General features: G+C 40.8%; 1 protein-coding gene across 2 annotated transcripts in view; it reads right to left on the reverse strand.

Moving 5' to 3' along the window:
* Nucleotides 1–14,429, reverse strand: part of LOC149147735 (RNA-binding ASCH domain protein) — a 102,931-nt gene that overhangs the window by 50,296 nt on the left and 38,206 nt on the right. For both annotated transcript variants that reach the window (XM_089445469.1, XM_089445468.1), the window contains exon 2: nt 4,001–4,144. In XM_089445469.1, coding sequence (XP_089301595.1) covers nt 4,001–4,144 — 144 coding nt within the window. The remainder of the gene's footprint in view (nt 1–4,000; nt 4,145–14,429) is intronic.

The following is a 14,429-nucleotide window of genomic DNA, read 5'->3' on the forward strand; positions in this document are numbered from 1 at the left end:
CTTCCACGGAATTCGGACTGCTGCCCAGAAAGACGCAGAAAATTTCGGTCTGCTCCCACACATCCGAAGTCAAACAAAGGTCAAACAAAGATGAAAGATAGCTTGGTCAATGCTGGACTGATCTGGTCAACTTCAGTCTCCTTTTTTTCTCTCTCCTTCGTATAGATTCTAGAATAAGAGAAGACTATGTTTGTGTGTGATCTGAATTGATGCCTTGAGGAGGAGGAAAAGTAGCCTTTATATAGTCATCTCATGAGCCCCAAGAGGTGTGTCTTTTGGGGCTGGCCGACTTAACTTTTGTGGAGACAAATAATTTAAATTTCAAAAATTTAAATTCCCTCTTTGAAGACGACGTGAAATTTATCATTTCTTTTGATTTTGGAGGGCTAAAATAAATTATGAAGACTGACCATAGCTACAAAATTCTACAACAACACGGTTTATTAACATGAATACTCTTAAATCAAGGAAGATTAGACTAAGAGTCATAGGGTATAAACTTAGGAACTTTATTATCAACACCAGTTTATCTTATCATAAGATTAGGCCATGGGATTAAAAGATGCCAAAACATTATTACACAGTACTTTAAAGTAACTAAGACCAGAAGCCATTATATCATCACACGTTCATAAAACTTAGGACTTTACAAAGATAATACAAAACCATAACATCAAAATACCAATACAAAATCTCAGTGGCAAACACCACAGCTTTCAGAAACCATATTAACAGCCAATGGGCCACTCTAGAAGTCCTTGTGATACGTAAATTGTCTTGTTAATGGTAAAAGGATGTGCATAATGAATAAGAAAAGAAACTGCTTAAAGGTTGAACAGTGGGTTGCTATGAATTGCCTCTTCAAAGTGACACCAATGTCTGTCTAGTTTACATGACATCCAGTTACTAGCTAAAGGAAAACAACTTCAACCATGCTTCAAGGATAAATCATTTCCAAGAAGGTAAGGCTTGTAAGTTACGATATTAGCATTCGTGATATCTATTTATAAAACTCTAAATAATAATGATATTAAATAATCAAAATTAAGAGGCTAAGTTACCCCCACAGCGGGTCTCCAATAATGACAATGTTAAGGTCAATGGTCTGTCAGGCGGTAAGCATCATGGAGGTGATGGCACACTCATGGCATCTGCTGAACATGGTCAATCACTCGCACTCCACCGTTGTAACCAAACCCATTTACTCCTGCACTCAAAGCTGGAAGGGAACAACTCTGTTTAGAGGTTGGAAAGGCCAGCAAATTTTCAAAATGCAAGTGTACAGGCATATCATGGTGGAAGCCGGGACTGTTTCTGAGCTTGGTGGTGAACAGAGCAGAAGTACACCAATACTGGCAGCCACTAGGGAGAATGAGGAGGCAGGACTCCACCTCGACGTGTTTCCTGTAGTTGGCCAGCTTTTATATCAGGTGCTCTTTCTGTTTGTGTTGTTGTTTCTCTCCAGTGGTTTATTTCTCAAATCTGGATTCGATGCTGTTCTTTGTCTGTTTCCTTTCTTTGTGGAGGTTTTTAGAGTTTCTTCCGCAGCTTACAAGGGTCTGGGCTTAGTGCTATCTCTCACTTCTGAGTTGCAGTCCCTTTCGGGGTTCAGTGCTTTAATTCGCTTCTTCGCAATCATCTTTTTTATGTGAGGCATCTCAGCCCTGAGCCTGTTAGGAGCTCTGATCCTATGGTTGTTCCCACTCCCAGTGCTTGAGGCTCTCCTCTGCTCCATCTGGTTGATGCCACTCTGTAGCCTTCTCTTTCTCTGTAAGTTCTGGTTTCCCCTGTTTCTATTCTTGGTTGGCAGCTGTGAGACACTTCCTTTCTGTTTCTGCACAGCAACCTTTCAATTCTTTTCTAAGACAGCTCAGGGTCCTTTGGGCTCAAGTTAGACGACTCTTCATTCTCTGGTCTCTCCCTTGAACTTCCAGCTCTGCTCCCATCCTCTCTCTGGTCAAGGGAGCACCCTTGTCCCTCTCTGCTGTCATTGCTGCGGATTTACTTGATAAGACCCATGTCAAGAGCCAGGGAGCCAGGTATATGATCAGAGATGGATCAGACCCCATCTTCCACAAGGGCCCAGACTTCTGCCGAAAATTCTTCCAGGATCTACCACAGCAACACACCTCCAGCAGTCCAGCAAGAAATTGAGAATGTGGAAGGAGAAGCAGGAGTTGAAAGCAGTTTCGTGTCAAATGAGGAGGTTCTAGCACAGCTGGGAAAGTGAGTACAGGATACAGGCACCACAAGGACCAGAAACACGAAATATATCCAGGCAGTCGATATTTATTGGCAAGTAAAAATTATGGGGAGAGTTTTAGTGGAATGCTCCAAGGAACAGCAGGAAATTTTGATCTGCCTAGACAAGACTCAAAAGCAAATGTGGAAGCTAGATAGCAAGGTTACAAATATGACCTAGGCCCTGGCGAATCTGAAGTTTACAAACACAGAGGAGGACACCAGTCTACAGGTGGATTCTCCTGAATAAGTTGTTATGCTGTCCAATTCTGCTGCTATGTTTTGTTTATTTTTGAGACTATCAGTTGATAGGAGGTCAATAGTAGCTGTTACCAGTTACAGTAGGATGTGTATGCAGTATCTTTAGGGTTTTTATTTCTGTTTTAGACTATATCAATGGACCAATACAATCATGCTGTGTGACTGGTCTGGTTTCCCGAGTTGCAAGTAAGGGCACGCAGCAGATATATCATGTAACATTATTTGATCCGATCTAATATAATATCTGCCTAGCTTATAATAAAGGAGGCTAAGTTACATGGAAATGGATATGGATCTAAATTTGGATACAGAACATTATAAAGGGAAATGTTATATTAAAAAATTAATATATAAAAAAAATCTCAAAAACATGAACCAGAAACATAGAAACTTCAGATTTGCTCAAAATTGGTCTCACAAATTCAGAAATGCAGACTGCTGTGAGAACTTAGATTTGTGTGTTTTACGTTGGAGAGGCTATTTTCTAGGCAAAATTTAGGGTTTTACCGTTTTAGGCCCTTGCACTTTGCCTTTTGTTTTTTATTATATTTTTCTCTGATGTGTTTTTACTATTTAGCAAAAATGGTTTTTTGGAGGATCCATCAGCTTGATGTTTCCAGCAAAGCCAAAAACATGTCTTGAGTGGATCCAAATCCAGATCTGCAGAAACGAGGACCCTAAATCCTTCAAAGGTGGATCCAGTGAGATAGTTAGGGGAATAACCTTTAAGGAAAAAGTGCAAGGATAACATCCAATCTCTATCATACCATGTAACAATCATCCTGGCACAGTGACATAAATACAGCATTACCTATCAGTACACAAACAGAAATTTAAAATAAATTCCTGCTAAATTTGCAAAACCAACCCCCAAGGGACCTTGATAAAAGCACACATGGTTATGCACAGATATCCATTTGACAATTCTAGGAACGAGAATATAACAGCAAGGTAAACAAAATTAGCAACAGAATGAAATGCAAATTCTTTAACCTAGTTTTGTGTCGCACACTAAACCCCATAATGGACCAGAAAGAGGATTTTGTTTAAGGTTCCTTTTGAGTCACATTATAAGTAATTACAGATAATGGGTCCTAAGCTTCGTCAATCGGGTCTAGCTCAAGTGGTAGAGAGAATTTGTTATCGTCCATGTCCGGATTCAAATCCCACCTGTGACATGGTTGCTCTTTTTGAGCCAATTGTTCAATGGGGCTCTTTGTGAGCTAACTGTTGATTGGGGGCTGCAAGACACCAGCAATCTCATTCTTGCCTATGGGCTGGAGAGTGGGAGCTTCACAGGATGGATGGAATGAAAAAAAAGGATAATGGGTCCGAAGACCATTTTCAGTCCCCAGTTGGTCTTAAAGATAATTTCCAACTCAATTTCAGGGCAGATTCATATGGCTCAAAATACTAATGGTTTGGAGCACCCACGATTGACAGAGATATTTCCCCAAATTTCCAAGCAGTATTCTATTTTACCAAAAAACATAGCTACCTAAAAGTTGAGATACTGGGTAATGTTCGGGAAATTCTATGTCTGTCACTCCATCAACTGCATAGATTTCCTTGTAAAACTCCTCCATTGCTTTTATAGTTGCAGGGTCTGGAACTTTACCAGCTGCATGGATCCACAAACGGCCTGCAAACATAAACAAAAATAGTGATTAGCACATAGCCAAAACACATGAGCAAGATTCCCTCAAAACTAAAGTCCACTAATCTCAAAGCTTACTGAGAAATGTCTATTTCCATGGGTACTTCAGGTGAAGAGGCATAAGGGAATCCAAAGAAGCAGTAACTTTCAAAGAAAAAACTTAAAAGTGACCACATTTCTGACAGGCAATCTTCCTCTCAACTAAAGAGTTTCTGAAGCAAAAAAATGTTTCACATCCCTTTAATTTTTGTACCAAACTTGATTCTTCTGAAAACAGAGCAAAGAGGATGATAACAACAATAAAGGACGTTTTGGTATTGTATGGTCGAAACATATTTGAAAATATATATTTTAAAACATTGAACTTTATTAAATTCTTTGTAAATTCATTTTGAAAATAAGGATGAAAATATGTATATTCAAAAGACAATTCTGTCGCATTAATTGACAGGAAACCAAATATATCAACTCATTTGAAATATTTTGACAAAAGCTGCAGAGTATGGTGAACTAGCATTATAGTCTCAACTATATTCTTAATGACTATTACATAGTGAAATACAAGAAAGTAAAGGCTTTAAGAATAATAAAATTGGCCAGATCCATCACATTAGTATTGCCAACATTTTGAACCAACAAGTGTGGTTGATTATATATGTTTCATGAAAATGAACCATACTTGTTGGTTCGAAACGTCAACAATAAAATACCTATGTGATGGATCCAGAATTTCTCAACACAAGTCAAATCACAAAAGTCTTAATTCTGAAATTGCCTTCTCTTTCTCTGTGAATCTATATCAGTGTTGCGATTCGCGAACATCGCGATTTAATCGCAATGTTTTCAAAAAATCGAGATCCTTTCGCGCTCCCAATTTAATCGCTGATTTTTTCGGTGATTTTTTTTATTTTCAAAAAATAGCGTTTTTTCGAAAAAAATCGCGAGTCGATGAGAAAAAATCGTGGGGGTCCAAAACAGCGCATATTTAAAGAAAATTTTGGGTTTTTATTTGTCATTTTTTGCAGATAGCAGCGGGCTTGTTTGATAGATGGGGAAGAGAGGAAAGCGACTACAAGGGCGGAAGAGGAGAAAAACAAAAGATTTTAACATCCCAAGCAAGACAAATTCGAGTTTCAACCAAATTTCTTCGGCAAAGCGTGGTTTCCAGGTATGGGCACCAAATTTGGCCATTTATTTTGTTTTTTCTTGTTTTTGCTTGGATTTCTATAACCCATTGATTATCAATGATTTTTGCGTGGATTTGATTGTGTTTTTTTTTTTTCATTTTTGTTGCATAGAGTGGAGAGACTTCATTTTGGTCAAAAATGCAAAAGAGTGATTGTTAGATTTATTAGTCTACTTCTTTCTTGTGCTCTATGTTTTTGCATCATTTTTGTTTGGGTTTGAATGTGCATTTTTCTTATTATTGTTGCATTGAGTTGAGGGTTTTTTTGGTCAAAAATTCAATGTGTTGTATGTATTTTTTTTTTTAGCTTGCAATTCTTTTTGTGCCCTAGGTTCAACTTCAAACTTCATCTTACATTAAAACTCAAGAGTTCAACCAAGTTACAAACATGCCAAGGAAATTGGACCCTCTGTGGGAATTTGGTGAACCTGATGAAGAGTTTGACAAAGCAAACTCGTTGCTGATTTGAGGTAGCATCGGATGTGCTCTAGCCACGAAAATTGGTGGAGAGGCTAAGGCACATGAAATCTCCAATACCCAGAAAGCGTTTGGGCAGATTCTAAACAGTTTAACTTAGGGAAATAAAATATTAATGTGAATTAATATAAAACTGTGTTAGAATGGTCCAAATGTCATGGATCAAGCCAGATCTAATCTTGGCCATTGATTAGGGACTTAATCTCGGTCGTTGATTTGTCAATGAGAAAAGTATAAGAGGAGGCTTGAGGGTCACTTGGAGAACACTCTGAGAGAGACCAGTCAGTTCAATTTCTTGAGCGGGATTTGCTGGGAAATTGAACCAGTGGTCTGGTGAGCAGTCAGGAGGCAGCAAGTATGGAACAGAGAGACGAGACCAGCCACTAGAGATCAGCGTTGAGGCAGGAGAGGCAGACACAAGGCATTTCAGGCAGACACTGGGTTTGCGTGGGTAACGTAGAGAGTCCCAGTGCTGACGCAGAGGGTCTGAGAGCCACGCAAAGGTCAATCGGGCTGATGTTGGGATTGGGAGAAGTGTTGGAGAATTTTTTTCTCTCTGTGGGTAAGCTAGTTTAGCACCCTGTTGTACTGAAGAATTGCAGAATAATAAAAACCACCCTTGCTGCACTGGTTTTCCCACATTGGGTTTTTCCGGGGACTTTTGTCCAAAATAATTGTGTCAATGTGTTGATTCTTGTGCATATGTATGTTTCTATATTATGGTGTGATATCTGCGGCAGTATTTAATTTAATGTTTATTGAAGTAATTTCATAAATAACTTATTGTGGAATAAGTAGGAAAAGTAAATCAATTGTTGCAGTGATAGAATTTTCACATGGTATCAGAGCGGGTAATCAGAGACAGGAAGGGAAAATCAGTTATGGGTCGAGACCACGATGCATAGGCATCCACGTAAGGGGACTGACACAGATTTTCAAAAGATTGCACAAAAGAAAGAGATTTCAATTTCTCTATGTTAGCTTCCAGGTTGGAAGAAGAAGTGGCATATATGACTAGTGTTGCATCATCAGAAGTATGGTATATAGACAGTGGAGCCTCGTGGCATATGACGGGAATCAGGGAGTGTTTCTCAGAATATCGAGAAGAGAAAATGAACTTTCAGATCACCATGGGGAACAAGGCAAAGTGTACTCCAGTAGGGAAGGGTACCATAGTCTTTCAGACAGAATCAGGAGAAAGATTTCGTGCTACAAATGTGTTGCATGTACCAGGATTGGGGATGAACTTACTTTCCGTGTCACAACTACAAGGCAAGGGCTATAACGTCTACTTTATCAAGGAGAAGGTATACGTCAAACACCCGAGTTAGAAAAAGAAAGTGCAGATCGGGATCAAAAGTAATCAGTTGTATCGATTACAACTAGAATAACCAATGGCACTAATAAGCAGTCATGGAGACAAGGACTTGAACGAACTATGGCACAGAAGAATGGGTCACTTACACCATGGAGCTCTGAGAATTCTCAGGAGCACTATAACAAAAGTTCCAGATCTGAGTATGGAACGAGATGACGTATGCAGGGGATGTGCTCTAGTTAAGTATGCCAAGGCAGCATTTCCTAGGAGTAAACACAAAGCCAAGAGTGTACTAGGATTGATACACTCAGATATCTGCAGACCTATGTCCGTCAAAGCTCTCAATGGTGCCGAGTATTTCCTTACCTTCATTGATGACCACTCAAGGAAAACTTGGATTTATTTTCTGAAAACCAAGGATGAGGTTTTCTGTCCATTCGAGTTCAATGGTGGAGAATCTGACTGGGAAGAAAATAAAAGTTTTGCGCTCAGATAATGGTGGAGAATATGTTGATAAGGACTTCACTGATTTTTGCGCTAAGGAGGGCATCAAATGAGAGAGGACAGCTCCCTACAATCCGGAAAAGAATGGGGTAGTAGAAAAAAAGAACAGAACTATTGTAGAAGCAGCTAAGGCCATGATGTATGATCAGGATATGCCAAAATTCCTGTGGGCAGAAGCATGCAACACAACAGTCTATGTTCAGAACAGGACTCCTCATCGGGCATTGGGTAAGATAACTCCAGAGAAAGTCTTCACAGGGAAGACACCTAAAGTCGATCATTTCAGGATATTTGGGAGTTTAGCATATTGCCGCATACCCGAATAAAGGAGGAAGAAGTTGGATCAGAATACAGAAAAGGGATATCTGGTGGGATATAGCGAGAACGCTAAAGCATACAGAACCTATCTTCCAGGAAGCAGAAAGGTAGTAGTATGACGAGATGTAAAATTCATGGAGAACAGGGCTTTCAAAAGATCTCGCGAGATGCCTTCTAAGGAGCAGTCAAAAGAGGAGTTGTTCTTTAAGCCTCTTCAACCAACAAAAGTAAGGAATTCTTCCTCAGGACAGGAAGATTCTTAGGATGAGGAGGAGGAGCGAACAGAAGCACCTGCTGGAAGAGGAAGAACTAGCGGGGAACTTCGTCAGATTCTGCGAGATGCAGAGGACTTCATCAGTGCGCCAAGAAACAATAAGAGGGAGCGAAAACAGCGAGATAGGTATCAAGCATCAGTAGCTCAGGATGGAGAGCCTGCCAATTTCAAGGAGGCAACTCAACAACAAGTTTGGCTAGATGCGATGGTAGAGGAATACAACTCCATAATGGTAAACGATGTCTAGGAGGTGGTGCCAAGGCCGCAAGATAGATCAATGGTAGGTTCAAGATGGATCTACAAGATCAAATATGCTGCAAAGGGCAGTGTTGAGAAATACAAGGTTAGGTTTGTGGCTAAGGGGTATGCTCAAAAAGAAGGGATTGACTATGAGGAGACCTTCGCCCCGGTAGCCAGGTATACATCTATTAGGACCGTGATATCTCTTGCAGCCCAAATGGGATGGGAGATCTATCAGATAGATGTCAAAACGGCATTTCCAAACGAGGTAATAGGAGAGGAGGTATACATTGAACAACCAGAGGGCTTTGAAACTCATGAGAAGACGTCTCATGTATGCAGAATGAAGAAAGCCTTATATGGGCTGAAATAGGCACCGAGAGCATGGTATGGTCGAATAGATGGCTACTTGCAGAAGATGGGATTTGTCAAGAGTGACGCGGATCCAAATCTCTACTATCTGGTTGTAGAGAATGAGCCACTAATCTTAGTATTGTATGTGGATAATCTCTTTTTGACAGGATCATCCAAACCCATTGGGGACTGCAAAAAGATTCTAGCCACAGAATTCGATATGAAGGATTTGGGACGAATGCACTACTTCCTAGGGTTGGAAGTTTAGCAGCATAAGGGAAAAATCTTCCTTGGGCAAGGAAGGTATGCTACGAAAATCCTAAAAAGATTCGGGATGGAAGATTGTAGACTTATGGCTACGCCAATGATCACCAACTAGAAGAAGATTGATGCATCAGAAGACAAGGATGTCGATCCCACCCTATACAGGCAGCTCATAGGGTCCCTGATGTATCTAGTCAATACCAGACCAGACATTTGCTACGCTGTAAACACCCTCAGTGAGTTCATAGTGGAACCAAAGAGGGCACATTGGGCAGCAACCAAACAAATTCTTAGGTATTTACAGGGAACAACCGATTATGGGCTCTTGTACACTAAAGGTAAGGATATCAGTTTGAGTGGATTTACTGATGCAAATTGGGCAAGAAGTTCAGTAGATCGGAAAAGTACCTCTGGGTACTGTTTCAACATTGGATCAGGAATGACCTCCTGATGTAGTAGGAAACAGAAGTTTGTGGCTCTGAACTCATCTGAGGCAGAATATATGGCAGCAAGCACAGCTTCGTGTGAGGCCATATGGCTTAGAAAACTATTGGTGAACCTATTCAGAAAGAATATGGAGGCGACCAGGATCATGTGCGACAATCAGAGTTGCATCAAGCTCTCTGAGAATCCAGTGTTTCATGATAGGTCGAAGCATATTGATATCCGATGTCACTTTGTCAAAGACTGTGTCCAACGAGGAGTTGTACAGTTGAGCTACACTCCTACAGGAGAACAAGTGGCAGACATCCTCACCAAGGCCCTTGGAAGGACAAAGTTTGACTACTTCAGGGAAAAGATGGGGATGGTGAAGAACCCATTTCAGAAGCAGAAATGGGAGTGATAGCAGCACGGATGCAGAGGGAGTTGCAGTGCGGATGCAGTGTTGGGAGAAAGGACCAGCAGCAGCACAGATGCAGAGGGAGTTGTCGTACAGATGCAACAGTGGCAGTGGCAGAGCCATGGGCAGCAGTACAGGATGCAGCAGTGCAGAGGATGATGGGCAATAGGCCTAGCATCAACACAAGGACCGATGCCAGATGATCAGGGTGATGCTCAGTGAGGAGTATTGCTAGAGCACAGTCCTCACTAAGAGGGAGTGCTGATTTGAGGTAGCATCGAATGTGCTCTAGCCACCGAAATTGGTGGCGAGGCTAAGGCACGTGAAATCTCCAATACCCAGAAAGGGTTTGGGCAAATTCTGAACAGTTTGTGAGATATTAAAATAATTAATATTTTTAATGAAGTCCATAAGTCTAAACTTAGGGAAAATAAAATATTAATGTGAATAATATAAAATTGTGTTAGAATGGTCCAAAAGTCATGGATCAAGCCAGAGCTAATCTTAGCCGTTGATTAGGGACTTAACCTCGGCTGTTGATTTGTCAACGAGAAAAGTATAAGAGAAGGCTTGAAGGTCACTTGGAGAACACACTGAGGGAGACCAGTCAGTTCAATTTCTGGAGCAGGATTAGCTGAGAAATTGAACCAGTGGTCTCATGAGCAGTCAGGAGGCAGCAAGTACAGAACAGAGAGACGGGATCAGCCACTAGAGATCAGCGCTAAGGTAGGAGAGGCAGACACAGGGCATTTCAGGCAGACACAGACATAGTTTTAAAAAACGGCCGTTTTGAAACGGAAACGGCCGAGTTGGTCCGTTCCATTGCCCTCCGGAGTGACTCGGTACAAAAAACGGCTCGGTTGGCCGAGTCCTTGAATGACTCGGCCGGCCAACTCGGCCGTTTCCTGTACTGACTCGGCTGAGTCACAAACAGCGGCCCGTAACCCACTAAAACAGCGATTTAACATTATTTTAATAAAATTTTAAGGGGTTTGCTGATTGGTTTGGACTTCAAGGTGTTTTATGAATTAGCTAAATGTTATTTGGGGTCCATTTCCCCCTCCCAAACCCTATTTAACACACTCAAATGCTCTCTACTATTGATATACTATTCAAATTTCATGGTAATGTTAAATTCTTAAAGTAAAAGTGACATTCTCCTTAATCTTCATTTTCATCCTTTTACTTAAATTTTTAACATTACCATGAAATGACTTTGGATGTTTGAGAGTGGTTTCGGCCTCATTGGATTTCATATGGAGAAAGTAGAATTTTAGATTTCATTCAAAATCCAGCAGACTTATCAGTTTTTCAGGATTTCAGGATTGGAGGATTGCAATGTTTCCATTGAATTTTGTCATGTATTAGGGTATGGAACTCGTATTTAATCAAGAGCACTAATCCCTCTATGTACCTTGATGTTAGTGACATTGGTTGTTGAACTCCTCTGGGATTCGCTCCCAAACCAGGTGCTTCTGAAAATGTCGCTCCCGCTCTCGTTTTCGCTCCTGCTCCCAAGTAACACAAAGAAGAGAAACCGTTTGGATCAAAAACGGTTAAATGATCTAGTTTATGTCCAATACAACCTCCGGCTCAGACGAAACCATTTGCTGAACAAAAGACCTGATTCAAATCCCATTGTGTTGGAAGACATTGATCCAACATCAAATTGGGTAGTGGAGAGTCGTCCAGCAGAGTTTGATCCTGATGAGGATCTTGATTTAGATTTAGATATCAAGACATCAGTTGAACTTGAACATGTTGTTCAGTTGAATGCAGATCCCAATCCACCAGCCACAGTCTCACAGCCAGCAAGGACTCCAATTGTAGGTGCTTCCTCTGCTCAGCCACGACAGAAGCGCAACCGCATATCTACTCTATCTCAGCTTGCATCTGCCGCAGTTGCACAGCCTGCTAGTGGTACCACTTCTACAGCTGCAGTTGGAGATGATGATGAGGAGGAGGAGCCATGGGGCCCCCTGTCCGACTCTGATGATGATCCAGAGATTGATCAACATGATCTTGGCTCCTCTGGCAGTAGCTACTAGCCAGTAGCTGTAGTACTAGTACTGGAGTCTGGTCATAGTTTACTTTTGTTGCAGAGGCCATTTCTAGCCTCCTTGGTTATGTGTTTTTTGTTTTGAGTCTTTGATCATGTATGACAGTTGACTATGTATTGCCATTGGGTACCATTTTTATATAATGGATTGGTTCATGAGCCTACTTTGATCATATGTTGTCTTCCATCTATATTATAATGCTGTGTGTTTGGAAACATGAATGAAAATCTTTAAAATTATGTTTAAAATCTTTAAAATTATGTTTTTTTATAAAAAATAAATATTTAATGTATTTTTTACAACGACCGAGTCATTGAAATCGGGCCGGCCGAGTCATTACCGTTTCGGAGTCGAAGTCGGAGTCGGAGTTTTAAAACTATGGACGCAGAGGCAGCAGGAAACTGCATAGTCATTAACTCGGCCTGCATGGGTGACGCAGAGAGGCCCAGGGCTGACGCAAAGGGTCTGAGAGCCACACAAAGGTCAGTGGGGCTGACGCTGGGATTGGGAGAAGTGCTGGGGAATTTTTTTCTCTCTGTGGGTAAGCCAGTCTGGCACCCTATTGTACTGAAGAATTGTTGAATAATAAAAAACTCCCTTGTTGCATCGGTTTTCCCACATTGGGTTTTTCCGGGGACTGTTGTCCAAAATAAATGTGTCAATGTGTTGATTCTTGTGCATATGTTTGTTTCTGTATTACGGTCTGATATCTGCAGCAGTATTTATTTTAATGTTTATTGAAGTAATTTCATAAATAACTTATTGTGGAATAAATAGGAAAAGTAAATCAGTGGCTGCAGTGATAGAATTTTCACACTTGTCTTACAAGTTGTGTGGGCATCATATGACAAGGGGGGTTTATAGATTGAAATATCAAATGCACAAATCTCTGGACATGAGGTAGGGACCTGCACCAATACAAATCCGGAAATCATCCGAAAAGCCCTCTAATCATTGGAAGAAATAGAGCAAGCCAAACTGTCCAAGTCAGATCTGAGAAATCAACTAGCAGGGAATAGAGTGTTAGGAGGTGAATATGAGAGTGGCACTGGTTCTACTTCAGCATCAGTATCTACAACCAACCATGTAGCTACCTCATCATATTTTGTTCCTAGAACCACGGCTGGTTCACAACCATCTATCTCTTCATTGGTTACAAAAAAGGAGAAAGAAGAAGCTGACAAGTTGTTAGGCAAGTTTCTTCTTTGGAGTGATATTCCTTTCAGCGTTGCAAGGAATAATCCATTTTTCCATCCTGTTGTTGATGCTATTGCAATTGTTGTCCCAGGGTACAAAGTCCCTTCTTATGATGACTTTAGAGGTCGCATTCTTCAAGATGAAAAAGTTGGTTGCACCAAAAGATTGGAGGAGTTTACGACATCATGGGCACACACAAGATGCACTGTGATGTCAGATGGTTGAACCGATCAAAAGGAGATAAGCCTTATAAACTTCTTAGTTAATTGTCCCAAGGCGACAATGTTTATGAAATCTGTTGATACATCTGCACATATCAAAGATGCAAAATTATTATGTGATTTGTTGGATGTGTTTATTTTGGAAGTAGGTCCAAAACATATTGTCCAAGTCATTACGCACAATGATGCAAATTATGTTGTTGCTAGCAAGATGCGTATGGAGAGGCACCCTACTTTATTTTGGACACCTTGTGCTACACATTGCATTGATTTGATGTTGGAGGGCATAGGAAAAATTCATTTTGTCAAAAATATTGTTGATTCATCAAAAAGCATTACAAAATTTATATATAATCATGCATCTGTGCTTCATTTGATGAGAAAATTCACCAACAACAAGGAGTTGGTGCACCCCGCCATTACACAGTTTGCCATCAGTTTCATATCTCTTCAATCCCTCTTGAATTCTATGTGGGATGTGAAGAGAATGTTTCTTTCAGATGAGTGGCGTGCTTTGGCATTTAGCCGCAAACCAGAGGGAGAGGCCATATGCAGATTAGTTTCATACCAGGAAAGCTTCTAGGCAGGAGTGCAGGAGGTGTGCAACATTACTGAACCTTTGGTAAAGATTCTTCGATTAGTTGATGGTGACAAGCCCGCAATGAGCTACTTGTATGGGGCCATGGACAGAGCCAAAGAATCCATTCGGACCTACTATGATGATAAGAGAGATGAGGGGGTTTCAGAAACAACCCTCCTATGGGAAGTGATTGATGAACAATAGAACAACACACTCCATCATCCCATTCATGCTGCAGGGATCTACCTAAACCCCACATTTTCTTACCCCTGTGGGTTCTTGTTTGATGCTAAGGTCATGGATAGATTCTTCACCTGTGTTCAGAGGATGGTGCCATCTCCAGCAGAACGTGCAGAAATCTCCAAAGAAATAGAGATATACAAGATGGCTAGTGGCACATTTAGCTTTGATATGATTGTGGTTGATAAGAAGACTA

This window comes from Pinus tabuliformis, chromosome 9 (assembly GCF_031772625.1).
Source record: "Pinus tabuliformis cultivar Carrire ecotype Pingquan chromosome 9, CPIR1, whole genome shotgun sequence".
In the NCBI taxonomy this organism is placed as follows: Eukaryota; Viridiplantae; Streptophyta; class Pinopsida; order Pinales; family Pinaceae; genus Pinus; species Pinus tabuliformis.